Source organism: Thermobia domestica, chromosome 5 (genome assembly GCF_964235325.1).
Source record: "Thermobia domestica chromosome 5, izTheDome1.hap1.1, whole genome shotgun sequence".
NCBI classification, from domain to species: Eukaryota; Metazoa; Arthropoda; class Insecta; order Zygentoma; family Lepismatidae; genus Thermobia; species Thermobia domestica.
In genome coordinates this window covers 67,064,832-67,091,454 of record NC_137458.1, presented here as the reverse complement: position 1 = coordinate 67,091,454, position 26,623 = coordinate 67,064,832, and the positions used below count along the sequence as shown (strand labels likewise).

General features: G+C 35.9%; 1 protein-coding gene across 2 annotated transcripts in view; it reads right to left on the bottom strand.

Moving 5' to 3' along the window:
* Positions 1-6,178: 6,178 nt before the first annotated feature.
* atms (RNA polymerase II-associated factor 1-like protein antimeros) overlaps positions 6,179-26,623 on the bottom strand; it is a 34,886-nt gene continuing 14,441 nt past the window's right edge. The window contains exons 6-10 of one of the 2 annotated variants that reach the window (XM_081758719.1): positions 25,754-25,857; positions 22,033-22,275; positions 17,425-17,750; positions 13,728-13,814; positions 6,186-6,654 (exon numbers count right to left, since the gene is read on the bottom strand). In XM_081758719.1, the coding sequence (XP_081614845.1) occupies positions 6,305-6,654; positions 13,728-13,814; positions 17,425-17,750; positions 22,033-22,275; positions 25,754-25,857 (1,110 nt within the window). In that variant the 3' untranslated portion in view covers positions 6,186-6,304. Of the gene's footprint in view, positions 6,655-13,727; positions 13,815-17,424; positions 17,751-22,032; positions 22,276-25,753; positions 25,858-26,623 lie in introns of both variants that reach the window. The other variant, XM_081758720.1, reaches the window with a different exon arrangement.

Genomic DNA, 26,623 nt, shown 5'->3' with positions numbered 1-26,623 from the left:
AATACACTTGAAGAATGAGAACAATAATTACTTGAACACGAGAAAAAACTGAAAAATATACAGCAATTATAAAAAATAAAGCAATGTGGTCATACAACAGATATGAGGTGTCAAGAATACTATGGAAACAAGTAGCAGTACCGGCGCTAACATATGCAAATGAAGTAATTACTTTAACGGATAAAACCAGGAATATTTTACAATAAGCACAAAATCAAATAGGAAGGTTTGCCCTAGGAGCAAATAAATTAAGTGCAAACGTAACAATAACAGGAGAGATGGGATGGAAAAGTGGTATGAAGAGAAAAAACAAAGAGAAAGCGCAGGAAAAGTGGTATGAAGAAGTAGTCAAGAAGAGCAGTTTAAAAGGAATATACACATATAAAAAGCGTCATGAGAAAATAAATTATATGGACAATGATTTACAGAGCATTTTACTTTTCAAAGCCAGGTCAGGGAGCCTTGAAACAGGGGTAAGATGGAAAAAAATTGAAGAAGTGAACGAAAAATGTCAACTATGTTTTAAAGAAGATGAAACACTAGAACACTTATTATTAAACTGTGAAGATACCCTAAAAATAAGGGGAACATGGAAATGGAACGATGACATGAAAAAGGAAGAGAATTTGGTTAAATTAGCTTGGAGGCTAGGCTTTACTGTAAATGGAAAGGAACTAAGTGAGAAAGAAATGGAAAAAAAACAAAGAACTTCTTGAATTTTGGTGGAAAAAGAAAATGGAAAATGTTAAATGAAAAAAATAGCAGTACATGTTTTTTTCTCACTATTTTTTTTAAAGTTTTTTCAGGAACCAAACTTCCGAAGAGAAGGAAGGAAAATACCTTGAACCTGCAAACTATCTGAAAATAAACCTTAGTATCTCACTAATATATCCTATAAGTATCATGGCGATATTTAAGAAACAAAGCTAATTACAAAAAGTAGATTACGGTAAACAGAAAAGTAGGGAAAAACTATAAAAATCAAGGGTTAGAACCTAAATACGAATTTTTCGTGCGCCCCCCTAATTACTCCATTGTAACGATCTGTATCCGCTTCTGTTCAGTAAGGACCAGTGTTCAACTGGCGTAAGTTGACTTGCGCTCGGACGTATAGGTATGGAATTATAAACAAAAATTACGATTTTTTGCCCAAATTTACGGAAATTTGAATTACTTCATTGGCAACACTGCGCGCGGGCCGGTTCAATTGATGTCAACAATTAGGTATCCATCCGAGGTATCTACGTGACAAGTCTTAACGAGAGATCTCTCTACAACGAAGGAAGCTACAGGAAAAAAAAATCTCGAATTTTTGACTGGGCTGAAATTTGACACCCAGAATAGAAGAAACTAATGTGATAAATTATGGTCTACACATGTTTTGTCAAAAAATCTCTATATCTTAATTAGTGTCCACACAAGAGTGGATTAAAAAAGTGACACCCGTGTGTGCCACTTTGGCCACCTATGTCCGAAAGGGTTAGCTGCAAGAAAACAGTTTTGCTTTGTGAAAAGAGGTGCAATAGTATAGTAGGACTTCTACCTATCACCTGGGCGACCCAGGTTCAAATCCCAACAATCTGGACAAGTAAAGGTGCCAGAGGAAGGTGTTCATTACGTAAGTATGGAATAGTCGTGTCCGTCTAGTCAGTGTATGACGCATTAGTGAGTTTTGCATAACCAGGGTCCTATTTCACCATTAAACTTTGTAGCAAGGTTTCTATTCCACAAAAAACAGTTTCTGCAATGTGAAAACTGCAAAGCGATAACTTGAAAAGACTGTAGAAATTTCTGATTTATGTTGCATCATTATTTTAGAACTGAAAAGGGTTAAGCAAAAGTTTCCAAAGTTGTGTCATATTTTGCAAGAAGTTTCGCTTTGCTTGAATAACTTTAGTAAAAGCCATTGTCATTTACGAAGTATTTCAGGTAGTTAATATATACGATAACCAAAAAAAAAGTTCTTGCACTTAAAGAAAATGAAATGAAGCACGGGCCTGCCAGGCGATTGGAATTACTCTCACCATCGACCTTTAGTAATACAGGCACGTTGCACACACGAGCAGTCATAGGTCGTCCAGTATCGAAGAGAAATTGAGGTATTGAAGTAGCTTGATCGCATGTGCTTGTTGTATGACAAAAGTGTGCCTATCCGCTGTCGCATGAAGTCGCCGCAGCGGAAAAAGTTTGCCGTGAACGCCTTGTCATTTGGAGAGAATGCCGTGAACGAACGCACCGGCAGGCATTGGTTCCAGAAATTCTGTTCGGGAAATATGAGCCTTTCGGATGAACCTCGCAGTGGACGACCACATATGTTGGATGACAAGGCATCGAGGAAGACAGTGGTCTGTGTAATGAACTTGCAGGAAAGTTTCATGTTTCCGCTGAAACAGTCAGACTGCACCTACATCGGATAGGGAAGTCATACAGGTTTAGCAAGTGGGTACCCCACACATTGTTGGCAGCCAACAAGAAACGAGTGACAGCCTGTTTGTTCTTGTTCATTCGGCACCTGAACACACCCCATCTTTGATCGCTTGTTCACTGGTGACGAAAGGTGAATCCTTTGTGAGACTTCCGAACGTACCAGACATTGTTTGTCGCCACGTGGGCCTATTCTTCACACCTCTGCAACCACGAAAGGATACGCTCAATGTATGGTGGTATTGTCGGTAAGTTGTGCTATTATGAGCTCCTTCTACTTGATCATACATCACTACTGACCTTTACTCTTAGCAGTTGCAAAGGGTACAGCGTGCATTGCGGCTGAAGGAGGCGGCATTGGTGAAATTAAGCGGCTTCTGTACGACAATGCCAAGCCACATGTAACAAAGAGGAACCAGGAAACCCTTGAGCAACTTGAATGGAAGACTGCCACTCACCATATTCACAGGACCTTTGCGCCAACAGATTACCACCTGTTTCGTTCTCGACCCACGTCCGTTGGAGATCCTTCGCCAATGAGGAAGACCTGCGGAACGCACTCATAGACTTCATTGGAATGGTTGTGGTAGAGCGTTCACCTCCGGTGCTTGGGATCCCTGGTTCGATCCCAGCTCGCGCCGTGTGGACTTTGTGCTGGACAAACACCGTGCTCGTGGGTTTTCTCGGGGTTCTCCCGTTTCCTCCCACTTTCTTCATTCCACCATTTCATTCATTTCTCATCATCACCGTCTCCTTTAGCCTAACCGGCAAAAGCGTGCGGCGTAAAACTTAAAGATATTATTTCATTTTTTTTTTTTTTTTTTTTTTTTTTTTTTTTTTTTTTTTTTCCCAAATATTGTTTCAGTGCATCTCGCTCATATTTTGATTTCGCCTTCTCCGGACTAAGTTGTCGGGAAGAAAACCTGACTACGTGGTCGTTCAAACTCTAATATCTGCATTTTATACAACCAACTATACCAAGCCCTTCTGCAATATCGTGATTCTATCTCAAGTAGTTCGGGTTCCAAGTCATGATGTAGGTCTCATATAGCCTCGCTTCTCAAAAGGTCACAACCAACCAATCCCTTCTGTAACAAAGTTCCATAACGACTTTCCAATTTATTGGGTTAACTTTTAAAGCTCCAGTTGGTATTTTACGCAGACACCCATATTATAAGTAGTATTCGCAAATGTTGAAACAAAGGAATGTTTGCACATATGCACCTTCGCTAACGCGTCTGCTATTTACGTACTCAGTTTCGCGTGGGCTATCCTGCGGCATCCTGCCCTGACGCGGATTAAATGCAATACTAGATTGTAGTACGTACCTTGTACAGGTTGGTGGGTGCTTTTTGCACAATGGCATCGTACATGTCTTAAGCCTATCCGTAAAAATACAACAAAGCCTCCTGTTGTTAAACGCTTCTAAACAGTCCTACTTTCCGTGTCTGTATAAGAATACTAACTGGAGCGTGTAATGTAAATTAAGCCCATTTATTCACTTCACATGTTGGAATTAGATACCACCAAGGTATTGTATCAAAATAAGTGTTGTGAGAATTGTGCTTAAATTTAATAGCAAGTAAGTTTGCAGTGAACAACATCGTGTCGGAAGTTTTCTCGGGGTACTCCCGTTTCCTCCCACATTCTCATGTTTGGGAAGAGGAAAAACTGACGTAGAGGTCTGAATTTATGTGCATGTAGTGCGGAGTCATAAGTTAATACATAAAAATTTAGACCTGTAGCTGCTCCCAAAGGCCTGAAAAAAATCGTAAATTTGGGGAATTATGCCAATTTAGCATATTTCACTGTCCAATATCTCCAATGGAACTGGATTAAAAAAAAAAAAAAAAAAAAAAAATCTGAAATTTTGGGAATAGTTAGTCACAAAGTGATTTTGTGTTTTTAAGAAGAAGGGGGTATTTCCAATGTCCAAAAAATATTTTATGAACAAAACACCTTCTAGAGTGTGACATCATTACTTAATACTTTGACTCCTTTCTGCTCAAAAACACAAAACGTGCTTTGTTGTGTGTTATGGTATATTAAAGGACTAACTATTTCCAAAATTTCCGATTTTTCAATCCAGGCCCATTGGAGATATTGGACAGTGAAATATGCTAAATTCCCCAACTTTACGATTATTTTTTCAGGCCTTTGCGAGCAGCTACAGGTCTGTAAATTTTTGTGCATTAAATTGTGACCCCGGACTACACGCACACACAAATTTAGATCTCTACGTAAATTGTTTCCTCTTCCCAAACATGTCTTAAATGTCCAAAACTGTTGCTACTGTAGACCCTGATTTCATCCCCTTCAACTGGTTTTAGGAAAAATGTTAAAAGAGATCGAAGTGTTAGCTCTGCACGAGTTGGAGACGTCCAGCAATTTTCAATTTGGCAGGACAAAATACATGCTGAGATATTCAAAACAATGTAAACGCCTAAAGTCGAAAAAACGCAAAATGGCGCCAGCCCCTGTGTCGCCATGGGATGTTGTAAAAAATAATTAAATGTGGTTTTGAAGTACCCTGATATAGGATAAACATTCATAAAAAAATTAAAGATTTTTTGGAGATGGTCGAGTGGCACATGCTTGATCATTTAGAATTGATTGACTCTACAGTTAAGGTTTATGGCGCAGTTACATATTTACTATTACTGTTCCACTGCAAATTAAAAGTCGAATACTGTAATCTGTAATTTTAGTCTGTTTCATTTTTCAGTTACATTTATATCTCCAAACTGCTATTTTGGTAAGATGTTTGGGAAATAAACTAACTGAAACATTTTTATCAAACCCAAACAACTTTTCATATGTCTTATACTTCGATCACACGAAAATAAGAAATTGCTGTCTTGATTAGCACCACACTTCACGCTTCAACAAGCAACTGTCACCATGCAGTCCCATAACATCTATCTGCTAAGTTCTCCAAGAATAATAGTAGAACTCAAAAGTTTGCAGTTGCTAAATTAGCAAAGTTCAATGGTAGAACAGATCTTAGAACAGTGCGAACAAGTTGCACAAAGAAGCAGAGGGAACGAGATGGGACGAAACCTTCTTCTACGGACGGCTAATCGCGTTATATCCGACCAATTTTCGAAGTATGGTTCTGGTTGTGTTTTACTTGATTAACTGCATTACTATCTATCGCTTAATATTTTCACTGAAACAAACTACGCTAGAGTACAAACATAGGAATTCTTCCCTGTAGGTTTTCCATAAGCCAGATGAGGTACGGAGGAGGCGATTTTGTAGAAATTTTGACCGTACAAACGCAGAAATGTATTGGGCTGGCATAAGGGCTTTTTACAGAAATGTAATAACAGGTAAATAACACGAATTCCAATTTCATGCTTCATGTCTGATAAAAACGAAGGAATGATATGGTAGTATGGCTGAACCCTGTCTATGTGGGTTCGCAGGTGTGGCAATAGAGCTTGACCTCGACTTCAGGAAACTTTGCAGCGACTTGGGTTAAGACGATTGAGAAAGATCACGAACTTACGAATCCAAACTCGCGTCAACCAGTTCCTGAGTCAAAGGACTGTATTTTCAATCAATCTCATCTATCACCGGACAAAGGACAAACACTTCAGTTCTTATTGGTTAAGAAGTATTTAAGAATAATGGAAGTCTAACATAGTGCAAGGGTATTAATCACTGTAATGAGCCTTTGTCGCACCAAGTCCTTGTATGCACTCCTGCAAGATGATGGTGGTTATTATTGTTGGTTGTATAATAATAAAAATGTAAGTCAACACCAATCATATTATAGCATTTTTTTATTATTATTACTCAATTCTATTTGTAGGTACTTCAAGTAAGATATAATGATGATTAAAAAAAAAAACAATGATTTATCAGCTGGAAGTCTTTATTTTTCGCCTCCGTCACTATCACTTTCACTGCCGCTGGCACTACTTTCCTCACTGCCGCTTCCACTTCCGCTGCCACTGCCACTTGCACTACTGCTTGCATTCGGGCTGCCGGATCTCGAACGAGATTTCGATTTGGACTTCGATCTTGAACGAGATCTTACTGGTGTCGGTGACCGTGATTTGGAGGACCGTGAACCACTTCTGGACGAACGAGGAGATCCACTTCGAGAGCGAGAGCGAGATCGGGATCGGGATCTCGATGGTGAGCGGGAACGTTCACTTCCACTAGCTGCAGATTTCTTCGACTGAGCGTCCTCGTGCTCTGACTCTTCTCCGCTTCCACTAGCTGTAAATAAGCAGTAAATAAATTTAATATTCAATTTACAAATTTATTTGCAATAACGAAGATAACATATACAAGATATATTTTAACGCTATGACGATATAAAATTTTAGTTTTAATTAGTATTTTATTTTCTTTGGTTGCTTGCTCGAAGTTTATCCTATCTTTTTCAGTAGCCTGGATCCATTGCTGAAATAGTGTAAAGCTTCTAGGTAGCAATGTTCCACGATTACATCCTTTAGGCTACCGAAACAGTTGATAAATACATGTAACCAATGAAAAGTTGATAAAATCAAATAAATAAGGGGAAACAGGAGAGCTTAAGAAAATCTACGAGCTATGTAGTTCACCATAAATTTGAGTGGCCTGAGATCGAACGAAGGAATCTTCGTACTTATAATGAGCGTCCTATGTGAAGGTACCAACTACAACCGGAATTAAATCAAGGTCTCCGTCACTAAGCCAACGGAGCTAACCTATAAGTCATGTAGGAGGAACTCATGTGTTTGTTTCTTTGTTCTTCTTTCTTTCTTCCGTGTATTGAGATGTTACAGTATTCTAAATTTAGAAACCAGTTCATTCAATAATTTCACGACCTGGTCAATATCAGGCTACGAGAAATATCTCAGAAGGCATGGAATAAAAATCTAAAAGGTGCTAAACTGTTAATATAACGGGCAGATGTACACTCATGTCCAAAATAATTGTCGCATATCTATAACTGTCTTCTTGTAAGAATATAATTTGATAATGATTTTGCAGGGTACTTTTAATACCGATACTATGTGTATAATCGGGAAATGTATATTTGTGGTAAATTTCATAGGAAAAGAATTATAAATACGAAAATTAGAATGCTCTTTTGACACAAAATTTCCCACATATATGTCTTTGCCGATTATACACATTCTAACATTATAAGAAAAAGCGGGCGAATTCGTTATCAAATTATATTCCTACAACAACATATTTATACACATGCGACAATAATTTTGGACATGAGTGTACATGAAAGGGAAGTCAAAATTACGAATTAGCAAACATCAGTGAATCTGGGTTAAATTTCTCACCACAGTTCCCCTTTCCCCCCTTAAACAAGTATCTCTATAGCTTATGCAAACCTAAATGTTTCAGAAACTGAAATTCAGTACAATTTAAAGCAGACTAGCAATCTACGAGCACTTTTTAAAATTTTGGAGCTTCACACACCATATATTTATCCTAGAGAATAATGTGATTGTCACAGTAGGCTTGTGAAGCATGTATATCACGTTCGATTATCATTACATAACCGCAAAATAAACTGGTGGAAACTTAAAAGTTTCACACCCAGATGAACTTGAAGAAACTGCACGAAAATACAAAGTTTTGTCGAGAAATGATGGTCAAAAATCAAATTACGTTAGGCTATATTTATACTCCTCCTCGATAAACACCACCTTTACGAAGACGCTTATGTGTCGGGTGGGGAGGATTGCGTGCTACAGTGAAATTTAGAGCTATGTCTGTGGTATTTCACTACCAGAAGGGCCACCCTACCGAATTGGTCTAAATGGAGTAGCCAGACGAAGAGTATTGTGGGAGAAGGTAGCAGTTCTCCAGTAGCCAAGTTGGCGGAAATCATAGTGATTGGTACGGCAACTTGTACATTTCGTCCCAGCTGTGGTCAGAGTAACTTTAACGGCTGGGATACTGCGGGGTGGAAGGCAACGGGAGACCACCACTCTATTTCCCCTAGTTTGCTGGCAGCAAAAAGAGAACATATGTACAATGATCTTTCGCAAGTCAAAATATAGTTCCGGAGGTAAAATATCCCCCCATTCGGATCTCCGGAAGAGGGATGGCTTGGGAAGGACTATTGGACGAAAAAGTAATAATGGGGAAAAGAGGGACAGAGAAAGAAAGACAGGGAAGAGCAAAAGGTTTAGGATAGGAACATGGAATGTACGTACTATGTTACAGGGAGTAAAATTAGAAAATCTTAAAGAAGAAATGAAACAAAATAACCTAGATTTAGTAGGAATTTGTGAAGTTAAATAGGAAGGTAATAGTGAAGAGCATAGAATGTTTTACTCAGGTAATGAAAAGATCGGTCATAATGGTGTAAGAATAATTCTTGGAAAGCGTTTAAAGGAGAAGGTAGTGAAAGTACAATTTATTGATGATAGAGTTATGATGTTAAGACTTAAAAGGAAAACGAAGGATCTAGTGGTGATACAGACATATGCACCGACGACTTCGCATGCAACTGAAGAAGTAGACGAAAATTATGAGAAAATAGAAGAAATTATAAATAGGGAGAAGAGGGGTGGGAGATTTCAACGCAATTGTGGGAGAAAAACAGGAAGGTAGTATCGTAGGCAAATATGGTTTAGGGACTAGTGAATGGAGAGAGGGACTAGTGAATTTCTGTAGACAGAATTCATAGTAATTGGGAACACTTGGTTTAATCAGCATAAGAGAAGAAGATAAACATGGAAATCACCAATAGATGGTGGAAGATATCAAATAGATTATGTTATGATTCAGGACAGGTACTGGAATAGCTTAAAAAACGTGAAGACCCTTCCCGGGGCTGATATTTTCTCTGATCATAATCTTGAGCTGGCCGAAGTAGATATTCAACTGAAAAATGTAGACAGAAGAAAAGTAGGTAGCAAAGTGTTGAATACTGAAAAGTTGAAAAACGAGGAAATAAGAAAACTTTTCGTTGAAAAATTCGAAGAAAAATATTCAAACCAGAAAAGAATAGGCGCAGATAGTAACGCACAATGGGAATACATTAAACTTTGCTTACAGCAGGCTGCAGAAGAAGCAGTAGGTTGCAAAGAAGATGTACAAAAAGTTGAATAATGAGTTACGGAGAGAAACAGACAGAGCGAGGGAAGAGTTTTACGAAAGAAAAATGCGAGTACACAGAAAAATTAGAAAGAGTTGGAAAATATGAGGAAATGTATAAGGAGGTGAAATCTGTGGAATTTCGGAGGAAACAAGGATGTATTACGATGACAGTAGAAAATAAAAATGGGAAGGTAGTCAGCGACAGAAATGAGGTCATAGAAAGATGGAAAGAATACGTGGAAGACTTACATGAGAATAGGGAGAGACCGTGGAGCCTAAATGTTGAAGTAGAAAATGAAGTAGGCGAGGATGACAAAGGATTTAGTATTCTTCGGGATGAGTTTGAAAAGGCTATATCCAAGATTAGGAATGGAAAGGCAACCGGGATAGATAATATACCAATCGAATTCATTAAAAATATAGGAGACAAGGGAAAGAAAGAATTGTTCCGACTATGCAATGAAATACATGAGACAGGGGAGTGGCCAGAAGACTTCCTGAAGACGATCATGATACCGATAGCTAAGAAATCGAACCCAAAGAGATGTGAGGATTATAGAACTATTAGTCTCATATCTTATGCAGCTAAAATTTTGCTCCGAATACTGAACAGGTTATATGGAAAAACAAATGAAGAAGTTGAGGAGGAGCAGTTCGGATTCAGAAGAGGTAAGGGCACAAGAGATGCTATTGGATTATTAAGGGCGATCGGTGAAAGATTTATAGAAAAAAAGGGAAAGAGGTGTATGTTGTATTTATCGATCTAGAAAAAGCTTTTGACCGCGTGAATTGGAAATTGTTGTTGGGAAGGGTTGGAATGGAAAGATTGAAGACTCATAGGAAACTTATACATGAACCAACAAGGAAGTGTTAGGATAGGGGAAGAATTGACGGAAGAGAGTCCAATTGGAAGGGGAGTTCCACAAGGATGCTGCCTCTCGCCAACACTATTTAATGTCTATCTAGTAAAGATAGTGAAAAAGAGTTTACACGATGATGACGGCATTTCGGTAGGAGGTAGAATGATTAGATGCATAAGATTTGCAGACGATATGGCGTTTGTTGCAGAATCTGAAAAGGATATCAATAAAATGTTAGAAAACCTGAGGGTGGGCTTTGAAGAATATGGGATGAAAATAAATGTTAGAAAGACAAAAACCATGGTGATAGGAACGAAGAGGTCTGTATCAAATATAAAAGTGGGAGGGGAGCAAATAGAAAAAGTGAATAGTTTTCGATATCTGGGTAGTATTCTTAGTAATGACATGAAGTGCGAACGTGAAATAACAGCAAGGATAGAAATGGCGAAAGAAGCCTTTAGGAGGAAGAAAAGTCTGTTTTGTGGGACCTTGAATAGAGAGTTGAGAAAAAGACTCATAAAATGCTTGGTGTGGAGTGTTGTACTGTATGGGGCGGAAACGTGGACATTATGTAAAAGTAATGAAAAACGACTGGAAGCATTCGAAATGTGGGTGTGGAGAAGTACGTAAAGAATTGGGTCGAGCGGAAAACGAATGAGTGGGTGTTAGAAATAGTGGGGGAGAAAAGAACACTTTTAGATATTGTTAAGAAGAGGAAAAGAAACTGGTTGGGACACTACCTAAGAAGAAATTGTATCATAAGAGACGTCATAGAGGGTACGGTGGCGGGAAAGAGAGGCAGAGGGCGAAGGAGACTACCATTAATGGATTATATAAAAACAGAAAGATCATACGTGAAGACGAAGAGGTTAGCGGAGGACTGTGGAGCATGGAAGCTTCTCAGCTGCTGCAAGTGACCTGCCAGTAAGGGCAGAATACCTATGATGATGATGATATTTATACTGATGTATGTTTTAATAGGAGGTGTTCATCATTGAGAGCTAGGTACCTATTCTTGCAGAAGCTGAATCAATGACTACTTAAATGTATTCTTGTACTATGTCCCTTCATTCCTGCATTATATATGACGTCTGGTCAACACGTCAAAGCGAGTGGAAGAACGTGCGGACGTATATTGAGAACCCTGAGATACAGACCTTACCAAGTGACAATTGTACAATAACTGAAGCAGCCTGTGACTTTTTGTGTATGGTTATAGACGGTTCTTTACACCCACTAACATTTTTCATAAGTAAGAGTGTAGTGGAGCTCACTAACATCTTTTGAGTGCAGTTCGGGTCGATATGCACTAAAGAGGCAAATATGTACTAAAATATGAACTTTTATCTGATTTAAACTACTCGCTGAGCAAAACAATACGATTATTGTAAATATATATATATATATATATATATATATATATATATATATATATATATATATATATATATATATATATATATATATATATATATATATATATTAACGTGTAATAGTTTCACCAAACACTATGAACCTAGTGTTATGCGCCTGTTTTCCATGGTTACCTCCTGGATATTGGATGGAGATGACACTAAAGATTCATAGTGCCTAATGAAACTAAAGTGGATAGTTGGCGAAACTCTTACACGTTAATATTTTTTTTTTTTTTTTTTTTTTTTTACAATAAACGTATTGTTTTGTTCAGCGAGTAGTTTAAATCAGATTTAAGTCTGTTAAAAGCAAAGCTTGTACAATGAAAAATATTAAAATATATTGTGCAATGGTAAATATCAAACAATTCTATTCTACCTTTCATTGTTTTTCCATTAATTAATGTAAGTGGACATGTTCAATGTGAAAAGTTTCAGTACAAGAAATTAGTATGCATGTGGAAGAAACTAATATAAAAGGACTTTGCTTTATTTATGTTAAAAAAACAATTCAACTTCAAACTCTCACCCATATTTTAGACTTTTTGAGTTGCAATAAACGACTACATACTTTTCAATATTTTATTTTCTGGTAACTTTTCCCCTTTGTCGCTTAACATAGTTTTATATACATAGAATGCTCTTTCTGTCTAACAAGTTTTAGAGGCAGCCAGGAGTAGAAAACAGGCGACGACGTCAACCAGCGAAAGTCTCAGAATGGACAGAATGGAGAGTGATGCACATGGTCAACGGTGGACGAGTTGATTTCTCGATTTACAGGCAACTTGCTGCCATATGTGGAAAGGACGCTCCATCACGGAGATTGGTGTACGTCTAAATAGAACGCTGGAAAAATGGCCACACACCAACTCAGAAAGGGTCAAATTCAGCAAGAAAAATCACTGTTCCTACTCCATCCAATATCCAGGAGACCATGGAAAACAGGCGCATGACATTTTCAGAATTCGATGTGAGAATAGGACTCACCAAGCACATTTTACAGCGCATAGTGCACGAGCACCTTCAGATGGAAAAATTGTCTGCAGATAGATTCCAAAGTTGACATCTGAACAATGAGCATGATACTATAGAGTTCATGGCCAGGATTGTTACCGAGGATAAGACCTGGCTACAATATCACGAACCAGAAACAAAATCGCAATCCAAGCAACGGAAGCACCAAAACAGTCCGCTTGTAAAGAAGTTCACGTCAGTGGTTTCAGCAGAAAAACGCACAGCCACTGTCTTTTAGAATACTGAAGGGATCCTGCTCACTGACTGGTCGGAACTGGGTACATTAAGTTCTGTATACGTCTATACAAGCTCTGTATACGTCTCTCGTCTGAAGAATCTACGACCAGTGATTTAAAAGAAACGAACATAGAATTGGTCACGAGGTGTCCTCTTGCAACACGATACTATATGCTCGCATTCGAGGCGAAAAACAACTGCCACTGCCAAAATGGGTTTCGAGGTGGACATCCGCCACATTTCCCCGACTTAGCTCCTAGCGATTACCTCCTGTGGACTCCTGAAGAAGGATCTTCGTGGCCAACATTTTCGTGACTTTGAAGTACTGGAAAAGTTTTCTACCATGAGTGTGATACACGCCTATAACATGGTTCGCCGAGGGTCTAAAGAAGCTGAAACACCGGTTGAACAAGTGCATCGGTTGGAGAATGATTACATCGAAAAAATAAACGTGTTTACTGTGCAGTTAAAGTTTGTGAATTTCTCAGAAAAATAGTGCAAATCGTTATGACAGAGCCCTCTTATATATACATATAAATAAATTATGAGTCTAAATATAAATTTTAAAATAAAGGTGGACACTGAAATTTTCTGACACACACACACAAAACATATATACAAATAATAATAATAATAATAATAATAATAATAATAATAATAATAATAATAATAATAATAATAATAAAGAAAACTTAAAGAACAACCAACCAACCTTCGTTTTCGCTTTCACTTTTGTCTTTGTCGCTCTTTTCTCCTTCGCTTTCTTCGTCCTCTCTGTCTTCACTGTCCCTTTCCTCGTCTGTAAACAATTACATTGCATTCAACTCAAAAGCGAACAAGAACATGCCACATGCTTCCACACGATGTTACATACAAAAAATAAGATAATAAACAAAATAAAACAAATAAATAAATTATAGTGGAAATAAGAAATATTTTGTGACATTGTGGTTGTCACTTGCGTTTATATTTATATTTGTATGCGCATACGAATATACAGCGTACAGCATATAAGCGCGTAGACTAGTGAACCATGTAAGATGTAATGTTTACTTTATATTCTATTGGTTTTTAATATTATTTATTTGAAGTTTTGCTTTTTACGTCATTCTGCAACACCAAAGCTATGAAGGACAGGATCTATCAACGCAGGCCCCGAGCCATGACCGAAGCATGAATCGGGTGCAGTTGGTGGGTGCATAGATCATTATCAATATGAACTTCAAGTTCAATCCTCACGTTATAAGCTGCTCCCTACACTTTATTATTTCGCCTCCAAGAGTGATTAATTACTGAACCACGCCACCGGTATCATCTTTTATCATCATTCAAGTAACACAAGTAGCGATAATACTGCAGAACATAGAATAAGAACCTTTTTCTGGAGTCCTTTTTTAAATTACCAATTCTTTATTTTGTATTTATGGTATGGATTTTTCAATTTAACTCAATTTGAAGACTAGAAAAAGTGTACATTATATGCATGTAAAAGGTAATAGATCAACAGATCATCCCACTTACTAATTTCTTCCATTTGTTTAAATTTTGACGCTCGTCTTAGCAGCCAATCAGAAAGTGTAGAATGGCATATTCATGGTAAGTACCAGCATTTTATTAATTAGAAAAAAGCAATATAGTTAATACAACAAATAGTTAAAAGTCCTTCATACAAACAAAAGTTTGTTCAAAATAGTTTTAATGAGTTTTGTTGAATATATATAAAATTAGACTGTATTGCATTGTATGAAATTCACAGGAAGCTATTGTATGGCACTGTTTAAACTTCCGATACGTAAACGTTTCGTATTAATGTAATTCGTTTTCATTTATCCTATAACCATTTGTTTCTTACTTTTGTTCTTAAATGTTGCCTACTTGATATATATATATATAAGGAATCCCATATACAAGCTGGCATAATAAGCCTGGGCCCAGCACGGTAAAAAAAACAATATATTTGAAATATCTGCGAAATATTGTTCTTTGAAATTGTTACTGGAACATACAGGTCAGTGAAATTGAATTTCATGTTAATAAATATTTTTAATCCCCTACTAGTAATTACTAATTGTACCCCCACCCAAGCCTTCGGCTCGCTATGCATTGTAGAGTAAAAATCATTCTTAATTGAACGTTGTAACTGTTTACATTTAAGTTTTAGTTTGCCCATCAAGTTACTTGCGATTACACAAATATCAATGCTCGAATCTAAATACTATTATGACCTTGTCTTTTTTTAATAATTAAATTGAAACAAGAGTTTTAAACTTACAATTAAATCGTCACAATGGTTTTAAATCTGCAAATTGTCTGCACGCTAGCGTCATGTATTCGCATTAAGCAGGAAGCGCACATAGAGAAGCGGCAAGTGTTAACTGGAAGCAGACTGACAAGTTTTCCTTTTATATGATTATATAGGCTGTCTACTAAAATTCCAAAATGAAATTTCGTGACCTTTTCTTTCCCAAACCATAAAATTTCGTAACATTTTCAAGAGAGAATGTGGATGAAAATTACGCCGAATTTTCATGCATGCGATTGAAGCGTGTTTTGCTAGCGATTTGGTAGAGTCTAAAATCGACCATGGACATTTTTGGTGCTGAATTTTTATGTTCTATAGAATAAAATTTTCCAATCTGTACTTATATTTGAACAGATAAAACAAAAAAATCGTTACCAAAAGATTAAATTTCTTGACTTTCATGACCGTTTTCTAATTTCGTGACCGATAGACACCCTGTTATACTTTTAACTGTTGTCTGTTTTTATAAAGAACTATCAATATAGCTATTAATTAGCCTCCCAATATTGTAAAACATTATTTTTGATTTTTTTAAAAAAATAACGTAAAAAAAGCGGACTAGATAGCGTAGTTGTTAATGCATTTGTACGATAAGCTAGAGACGCGAGTCTGATTCTCGATGTAGTCGTCCATTGTGTATTTCACTGAACTCAAACTTATAGAAAACTTGGTGATTTAAAAAAAAAAAGTTATTTCCTCCGCTTACCACATATAAAGCTAAAAACTTGGTTAAAGTACATACATTTTGTCTACGGCGATTTAATTTTCGGGGTCATGTAAAGTTTAATGTTCCTGGGAATGGAGAAATGAAATCTTTTGTTTTACGTCCTACGAATATGCCGGCTAGGCTAAAGGAGACGGTGATGATGGGAAATGAATGAAATAGTAGACTGAAGGAAGTTGGAGGAAACGGGAGAACTCCGAGAAAACCCACGCACACGGTGTTTATCCACCACAAGGTTAACTTGGCGCGAGCTGGGATTGAACCAAGGATCTCATGCACCAGAGGTAAACCCTCTACCACTGAGCCACCGCGGTTCCTCCTGAGAATGGATTCCAGAGAAGAACTACTAATATAATGGTATCCACGTACTATTTACGTTATGAATTAGAAACAATTACAGAAATGGGCAGTAAAACCGAGATAACTCAATTTAAATGACTGTCAATCATAAGCAATGGTATATTATTTATGAATACTAAAAATAAAATTTATTCCACCTCGTACAAATTATACGTCTTAATCAATCTCTTGATATGCCATTGCTGATTCTGAATTCTCATTCTTATGTATTCATACACGGGTAAAACACTCCACGCTGCTCACTTCTATTCGTATTTAGAATAAGTCCTTAAATGCAATGACCTTCAGGTCGAAAAGTGTAATCTATCTGCAAAAAGTTTACTTTCTTACTTCATTGTGTACGAAAAAAACTTGAGAATTTTAACAATAGCATTGTATCTCTGTTATTGTAAAATTTCTTATTTCCACTACAAAACATAATAAAACTCGAGAAAAACTAAGCTAACACACAATGCTAGTTAAAAATTATATATACTTACTGTATACAAAAATAAACTTAGAAAGTTTGAGGCCTATCAATGATATCTCTTTTCGTTGTATTTTAAAAATTTCTATAGCAAAATAAAGACTTCATGCACAACTCAAAAAAGAACTGAAAATATGGTTCATTGTTAAGTAACTTTTAAACTGCCTCTCCAAGTTCGACTGAGTGGAAATAAACACAAGTTTTCAAGCAGATCAAAAAACAAATAAATATAAAAATAAAATAATTAATTAATTAAAAATTAAGGCACTGTAGAGAAAACAATTAGAAACAATTCGCTGAAAATTTAACTTACCTTTCCCTTACACAATCACGTTCAAACATTTGTAATCCGTATCATTTAATAAACAACTTGCACTGAAATGTTTTTGGTGTAAGTGACAAAAAATCAAAGGCATAACTAAACTAAACCACTAATAACTCCTCAATAAGATTTGGATTTCCCGAAATAAGGACTACGATTATTTAAATACGATGACAACGCAATTAACTAACATGAGCTGTAATTAAACATGGTAGAATGAAAAGAATTCTCCTACCTGATTTATTTTCTTCATTTCTTTCGCTTTCATTGCCTTCATTCTCTTCGTTTCTATTTTCCTCTGTTTCATTCTCGTCCCTCTCCTCGTCATTTTCATTTTCCTCTTCATTCTCCCTCTCTCCTTGATCCTCTTCGTCTCTCCTTTCGTCGTCCTGTTCTTGTTCTTCCTCTTCTTCCTCCTCCTCCTCGCCTGGAGGCTCTAACTGGCGCTCTCGGAACCTCTGCATTCGGTGTTCGGAAGCGTTTAGTGGTCGGTGCTTCACCACTAGTCGAGTATTATTCGGTGGTTGGCCGGCCTTCTGTCGACGTTTACTCAATCGTACTCTGAAAAGGAGAGAAAGATAATGAAAAAAAAAAAAAATAAAAAATAAAATAAAAAATTACGTATTGCACTAGCACTTCTATTTTAATGTGACTAGGATTTCAAAATATATATGTCAAGATTTTAACGGAGCATTTACACATATAAATCCGTAAGTTTCCTTTATTTCTCTTTTTCCATATAAACTATTCTCCCACTCCACTGAAATGTAGATACTTTTAAGTGTAAACCAGGGATGCAAATAACCTCTCGCCCGCGGCAAGTGGTTCATCGGTGCGGGTGAGTATTTAATATCATACCGAAGGTAAGTAAATGAATTCTATTGTGGAATGTGAGCTAGTAGCTTTTTTCTTGGGCTAGTAAAATTCTGTTGCTTATTTGCATCCCTGGTGTAAACAGTTAATATTCATACAACCTATCCCTTTCAAATATCTTTCCTTAGTAGTCTTGACAATGTGGACAGCTGTCAACAAAAATTCGACTTTTAAAATAGTTTTATTTACACAATATGCACAGAACATTCAAAAAGTTTTGCACAATGGGTCATAACTCTTTTACGATTAGCACAGTACCATATAAAATATCTTGTGCATGTACTTGTGTCCTTTATGCTGAAGTTGTATAACAAATTTTCTTCCTCTGTTTACAGAGTAGGCAGTCGTACTCGCCAACGGTCGGTCATTGAATTCCTGTACACGACTGGCAATCACTCAAGCCACACCAATTCCACGCAAACTGTTCCCTGCATGTGGGGATGAGACATTGGAGCGCAGGAATATCCAGTGATAGGTACAAAGGTTCCACAATGGTGATTTCAGTCTGCTGAACCAAATATGGTTCGGCAAACCATCAACAGCAAGACATTAACAAAGACCATACTGATCAACTTATCAAGAACGACAGATGTGTTAAGCACACGATAGCTTGTTGAAACGACTGAGTTATTTGTGGGAGTGTTCTAATATTAATACAGTCTTAATCTAACGACAAACGCACCGAAGGTCTAAATAAAGTTATCAAACTGCATGAAGATAATTCGAGGCTCCATTCTGCCAATCACACACACAGTATAAAATCAGAAGTATGGGATGGAACCCCAGCACCCGTACCGTCCGAATCCGGTCTAGTCCGATTTATTTCTGTTTGATCGTCTGAAGGCTCACCTTCGAGATAGGCAGTTTGCCAGTGATCGAGAACTCATTGCGTGTGTGAAACAGTCGTGTAATAGTCAGCGTTGGGGATTTTACTAAAGTGCATTTACGGCATGGAAAAAACGGTGGACTATATGTCACAGTGGATTGAGGATAACAAACGTATGTACACTCATGTCCAAAATTATTGTCGCATATCTATAACTGTCTTCTTGTAAGAATATAATTTGATAATGATTTTCCAGGGTACTTTTAATTCTGACACTATATGTATAATCAGGAAATGTATATTTGTGGTATATTTCATAGGAAAAGAATTATAAATAGGAAAATTAGAATGAGTAAACTAAAATGTTGCTAAATGGACAAGAAAATTTTATTTTCGTTTTATTGTTCTTATTTACTGTTCTTTTGACATGACATTTGTCACATACATGTCTTTGCCGATTATACATATACTAACATTATAAGAAATATTGGGCGAATTCGTTATCAAATTATATTCCTAGAACAACATATTTATAGACATACGACAATACTTTTGGACATGAGTGTACATAAAGGACACAATACATGCACACAAAATGTTATAGTCCTAATGCTACTATTAAAAAGATTATGGTTCATTGTGCAAAACATATTGAGTGTCCTTTGTCTAATAATTTAAAGCAGCAAAAGTGAGATCTCTTAAGTTCAATACTACTTTCCTACTCTTTTCTCTAAACTCACCGGATCAACGGTTGATCAATGAAGGTGAATGATGAAAGAATTGGTGGGATGAGAATGTGTGAGAAAACCCAACGGACACGGTGTTGTCCACCACAAATTCAGCTGGCCTGGGATTGAACGAGGGACCCTAGCGCCAGAGGTAAGTCACCGTGCTCCCGGTTAATCGGTGATGTAGGCAACCAAAAATTAAACACTAAAGTCTTCAGTGAAAGAGCTTTCATAATACTACTTTTATAATATTAAATATTTTATAATACTAAATTAGCAAATTACGTTTTTCATATTTTTATTCAAATTACCATCAATACGCAAAAGTGAAAGTAACCACAAATTACTATTGAGAACTGTCAGCTTCTTCATCCTCCCACATTTACGCTTAATTATACTATATGACCACATGTTGATGTGTAACCTTCCCATCAGGGTGGAAAAAATCATGATTTTTAAAAAAATCATTTTTGTTGATTTTTTTTTTTATTTAAATCAAATCTTTCTCCTCGTAAATTACAAGTCGCGAACTGAAGAAAAAGCATTAGGAATTAGTATTAAATGCTAATTATGTCATTTAAGTGAAAGTATTAGGGTTGAATTTTGAATTAATCCCCAATTGTTACCCTATATCAATCCCAAACAATGTTTCTTAACCCTTTTAAATTACGGCTTTTTTTTAAAGGTAAATTATAGACTTTCAGTCAAGCAGCTACATCATCCCTATTTATCCTAGGATTATGGTTCTTACCTCATTCTCTTCAGAATAGAACAGCCTTTGAAACGGTAACATTCACATTTCCCTATCGTGTCCCTGAAGCGGCAAATTTTGAGAGAAAATGGGATTTTTCTGACTTTTTTTTTTCAAATTATGATCCCCTCTGGACTCCCTTGTGTTAATGCACATATCTCAAAATCAACTGGGAAATACTAAGGGCTGTACTAAATGTGTATATAAAATTTCAAGCTATCTTGAATAGTAAGGGCGGAGACATCCCTATTTATCCTAGGGTCGTGATTTGTACATTACTCTCTTCAGAATAAAAGAGATTTTTAATCGTACCATTCAAATGTCTCCATCGTGTATCTGGGGCGGAAAAATCACGAAAAAAGGGATTTTCTGTTAAAAATATGCTTTTTTACGTTTTATCCCTCTGGACCAACCCCCTGTTTCAAGCTAGAGATCTGAAACACTGAAAAATACTAAGGGATGTATTGAATAAATGTGCAAAATTTCAATCTCCTAGGTGCAAAAGTAAGCCCGCGAAAAATATTCCCCAAATACCCCAGATTCCCGTATAAAACAGGATCTCAGGTAATAGTTCCTGAAACATCTCTATTTATCCTAGGATCATGGTTCGTACATCATTCTCTTCAGAATAGAACAGCCTTTCAAACGGTACCATTTATATGTCTCCATCTGAATCACGAAAAAAGCTATTTTGTTAAAAATACTTTTTTTTTCTTTCTTTCTTTTTTTTTTTTTTACATTTTCCCCTCTGGACCCCCTGTTTTCAAGCAGAGATCTGAAAACATCTGAAAAATGCTAAGAGGTGCACTGAACGAGTGTGCAAAATTTCAGTCTTTTGAATGCAAAATATAAGCCCGCCAAAAACAATAACAATAATAATAATAATAATAATAATAGGCATAACAAAAAATATCTTTTTAAATTTATGACGTCATCACTCACTATGTCTCGACGCAGAAAGGCGTGGAAGCATATGTAACATGTTCTATAATGCCTCCAGTCTTGAAAAAAAAAACGAAGTAAAAAGGTACTTTTTTAATCGAATAATGAAGATTCGATTTTTAATAGAATAAAAATATGTAATATAATTTAAACGGTTAAGCATTAAGGAAAAAGTATAGCAGCGTTTATCAAAATGACACTTTTTTTTCACAAAAGTTACTGATATTTGGCAGGGGCATATTTTTAAAATATTAGAACTAGCTTGAGTCACGAAATACATAAATTTTGCCTAAAGTTATAAATCTTCAATAAAAAAAAATCGGAGAGGGAATAGGACCCCTCTAAATACGCCCTATTATCTGGGAACAAACAAGCTGACGCGCACACGAAAGAATTTTCGTCTTAAATGTCGATGGTGATTTCTCCGTTGGAATAGTTAACGATTTAAAAACTCAAACCCATTGTTACGAGAAAAAAGCAGAATTGCACTGTTACCCATTCAAAACGGAATTTTCCCTAATCATCCAGTGCATGACACTTGTTTTCATACTATGCTGTACATTCTGTACATTTGAGTCTCCCATAACCGAAATAACAGAACAGAAACAGGATTTTACTTATTTTCACTTTAAATTATTTTATTTCCGAATTTGATTTAAATCAACGATTTTTATTTAAAAAATCAAGTGATTTAAATCAATCCACCCTGCTTCCCATACGTACCTTGTTTCCAGTTCATTATAATAAATTCCATCATGACGAACAACAAGATAATAATTTTCTTCGTAGCCTTTGGATGCCTTGTTTTTCACATTCCAGTTATATTCTCGAGCCATTTTATACTCATATTCCTCATCATCTTCATACTCCACATCATTCTCAAAATCTTTACGGCGTTTCTCCAGTGTTTCTTCAGTCGGCAAAAAGTATGCCACAAACTGCTCACCACTTTCGTCTACCACACCTCTGCGAAGAAAGAAAACCTACAATTAGTAAACCCTAATCATCAACATTACAATTAGTATATGTATGATTCTATGTCACATAGAAATGCGAATTTAGAATTTATAATTTACACCACCTATTTTGTACTTATTATCTATATGTTTTCTGTGTGTTTAAGAATGGTGGGACGATGTATTAATTTTATTCATACTTTATGGTGTTAGTTTACAACGTATGTATTATCGTACGCAACTACATCATCTTTATCTCGAATCTTGAGCGACACAGTTAACTTTTACGCAAGGATTTTCACCTAATCTGCCATCTAATGAAGGTTAATGTGATTAGGCAAAAGATTTTAGTCTTACTGTTTAAGGATTAATATTCTATAAAACATATTTATTAAATATTAGTAGTCTTTAGTTTTACCATTTAAGGCTCAATTTTACATAAGCGTAGGAGTCAGTAGATAGTGAATGCTTATTAAACACAAAAGAATTATTCTCTGCAGCCTCAATTTCTATCAATCTCTGTTGCTGAATAAAACTGAACCTCTTGAGATCTCCTTCAGCTATTGTGTGTGTTGTGTTGCTTAAAAATACTTTGTTTATTTATGTTTTAAAAGACACTATAAACTTAACTTTAGCAATTTTTCTATGGCCAGGCACCTTCTGTATTGAAAGTGACTATGTTTGTGACTTCATAACTGTTGAACCACCAGACAGATCTCGATCAAATTTTCAACATAGATGAGGTTCGTGCATAGGATTTTTTTTACCATTTCACTTTAACGACGCAACGTAGGGGAGGGGAGGCTGAGATACATAAAAATGAAAGTGACCATGTTTGTGCCATAATAACTCTTGAACCACCTGACTGATCTCGATAAAATTTTCAACATAGACGAGGTTTGGAATGTTTTTTATCATTTAACATGTGACACTGCAACTTAGGGGAGAGATATTTAAAAATGTACGAAAATGATCGATATTATTGTCGAACCCATAGTTCAGGGTCACTGAGATGAACAGTGACACTTCTGATACCGTTTAATTCCAAATTCAGCTCCCATTGCCCTGTATGTCCAAAATGAAACGTATTATCCCCATGCGAAGAACAGGAAATCTGCTAATATATATATATATATATATACACACAATTATCGTTCCAGGCCCCCCTCCCCACTATATTTCATTCCAGGCTTCATGAAATATCCGTTCTTTGCATAGGGTGAATATATTTTCCCCTTAGGATATGCATTTCAATGAAAAATTGATATTGATTTTAACGTCCCGTTCAGCAGCGAGGCTATATGAGACGTGGACCTACTGATTAACGTGGAATCCGAACCACATGAGCTCCCGCCATCAATGAAAAAGTACTCTACTCAAAATACATAAAGTACTCTACTTTTGGCATACATTTTGAACTCTCCTAGTTCCTTAGGATACGTCCGTTAATAATGACATGAGGTAGTTACTGTGCTCCAAATTACACTTTAAATAAGTTAGCCATTTTCCGTGATGCGATCACAAACAACAGACAACGTCGATGCCAATGTCATATAAAAGTATAGACATTTCTTCTGCCCTCTTAAAAACTGGAATTTTGGAAAATACTGGATCACGTGTCAGTTTATTTGCACTGGAGAGTTTATAAACAGAATTTTTATCTTCCTAACTTAAGGGACTCGTGAGATACTCTATTTTTGGCGTTACTTCTGAACCCTATACCCCCCTTAGAATACGTCCTTTAATCAAAGTGACGATCGAAATCTAGCTCCAGGTATGTACCAAGTATACTCCAAAATTCATTTCACAAGATATCAGCCGTGTTCCCGTGATACAATCACAATCAACAACGTCGCTTTCAATGCGAAGAAGAAAAAAGAAACTAGAAAATGCGCCTTACTCCTTATTAGGAATAATTATGATTATAGTTTATACCACACAACATAACTCGGATTGCTCAAATTAATTAATATACTTGGAATGTATTTTAGAATGATAGAAATATGTTGGTTTCATTTCAAGATCAATATAACTTTAACACACTGGATATAAGATGTAGCTAGATAGAGTGACTCTAGGAAGGAGACTTTCCTCTTCTTCCTTTAGCGATTCAATACTGTTCCACGTTAAATACTGAACTCACTAGCAATAAATCTTCCAAACGAAAGTAAATAATCAATAAGATAATCTCTAAACGAAATCATATAGGTTTAACTTGTACCAGCTATATTTAGTGCTATATCCACTTAAACCTAATATTCTTGCAGGATTTTGGATATTTAGTTTCTCCTAATGTATAATTAAAGCTCGGAATAGTATACGTGCAGCTGTATTAATACGTTATTCGTTAAATTTTATCATAAACTCCGTATTTGTTAACAGAAACTTCATAAACTGCAAAATGTCTTAATTTCGATTCATTTCTCTTCTTTTCCGATGCGACTTGTGTACGAAAATATAACCACTTTCAGCTCACTTCACAAAATGCTAGAAGACACTATTTCACATTAACAAAATAACATATAGCAACAATGAAAAAAATGTCCTTTTCATTAAAATAAAATGTGGTAATATCTCTTCAAACAAAAATAAATTAATAATTAATTTGCCACAATTTTGGTTTGCAATACCTAATTTTAGAGTGCTTTCCTGAGGCGAAGTAGTGTTCCACAAGCGCAATTTTTAAAAACGCTAAAACACGTATTCTGTAATTTTTATTAAGAGGTTAAATACCGAATTTCACATTTCCAACTTAAGCTAATCCTTACCTTTGACATTATGTCAGTAAATATAGGGAAATTCTAGTATTATTGGAAATGTCTCCTTTTTTCTCCTTAGGACCGAAAGTGTTTCCTTAGTTTAAATTAAAGGTTTATATACAGAATTTCAGGTATCTATCTTAAGCTAATCCTCACATTCGCCACTTTCTGATTAAACAAAGGCAAATTGGAGTATTTTAGAAATGCTCCCGTTTCACTTATTAGAAGCGGGATTTTCGAAAACACATAAGAATGTGTTCCCTTATTTTTAATGAAGAGCTTATATGCCAAGCTTCATCCCTCTAACTTCAGAGATTCGTCAGGTACACTATTCTTAACTAAAAATTTACAGTGCTCTTTAACCCGTCTTATAAATATTTACAAAAATGTTTCTTTATCCCTTGCTCTCGTGACAAAACGAGAATTCTGTCAAAATTTCAGATTTCTACCTATAGTAGTATGGCCTAGACGGTGATAAAGTCACCCACTTCTACTCTTTTGTAAAACAGTATAGATACAGAAAAAAAAATCTGAAGCCTATACAAATGCCACGAATTTATGTCTTCGATAACACAATTGACACTAAATGAAATTTCCCTTTAATGTTTCCATGTTACAATCAAGTCGGCCAAATGAAACAGATTATAAATACAAATGATCCTGAGTTTTCATTTAATATATTAAATTATTGGTAACACTTATTTTGATTAAGAATCAATGCAATTGTACCTTATCATTGCTTGTGACATTTCTTCAATCTGAGCAGGAACAGGTCGTCCAACTGGGGCCGGATCAGAATCAAAAATAACCTGAGCACATGGGTACTTCCATAGCTAAAAAATTAAAGATACATGAGATACATGTATACAAGAAAACTGCAAGTTTATAATAACAATAGAATAAGTTACGTATAATCGCTTCACATTACCCCATTTTGCTCATGTTGTATCTGACAATGATTCTACAAAGCATGATGTCTATTTTTGTGGAACTCAAGTTTTTTAATTGTATACTCATTTATTTAAAGGAAAGTTTAAATTCCATTTTTTACAATAGTTCTATTCATATTGAATTGAAATAAACAGCTAATGAACGATACAAGTGTTATTAATAGATCACTTACATAGTATTTATATGTTCTTTAACATCAAAGAAATTAATACTTTTATATATATAAGCGATCAGCGTTCTTTTTATTCTTCTTCTTCTTTTGCTTTTTGCGTAGAAAACTGCTAAACAAACTTAACTTGCATAACAATTTATAAGTTTTGCATAACACTTTCAGCAGCGTAAAAAAATAATAATACTCTTGTCCTGATCATGCATTTCGCTTTCATTTCGAAAGCTCATTGAGACGCTTTATTACCAACTGTTATTAAATGTTGAAGTGTACAAGATTTTATAGTAAATCCTACGGCCGGTCTTCAGTAATATGATGTGTGATCCGTAGTGGTGGATTGGTTTGTAGTATTGCAAAATTAAAAGGCATTTACGGGGTCATATGCCAATGAACTTTATGAGAGACCAAAAGCGAACAGACTTGTTATGCAGGATTTGTGAAAAAACTCAAGAAAGAAAAAAAAGGTTACAAATCCTGAG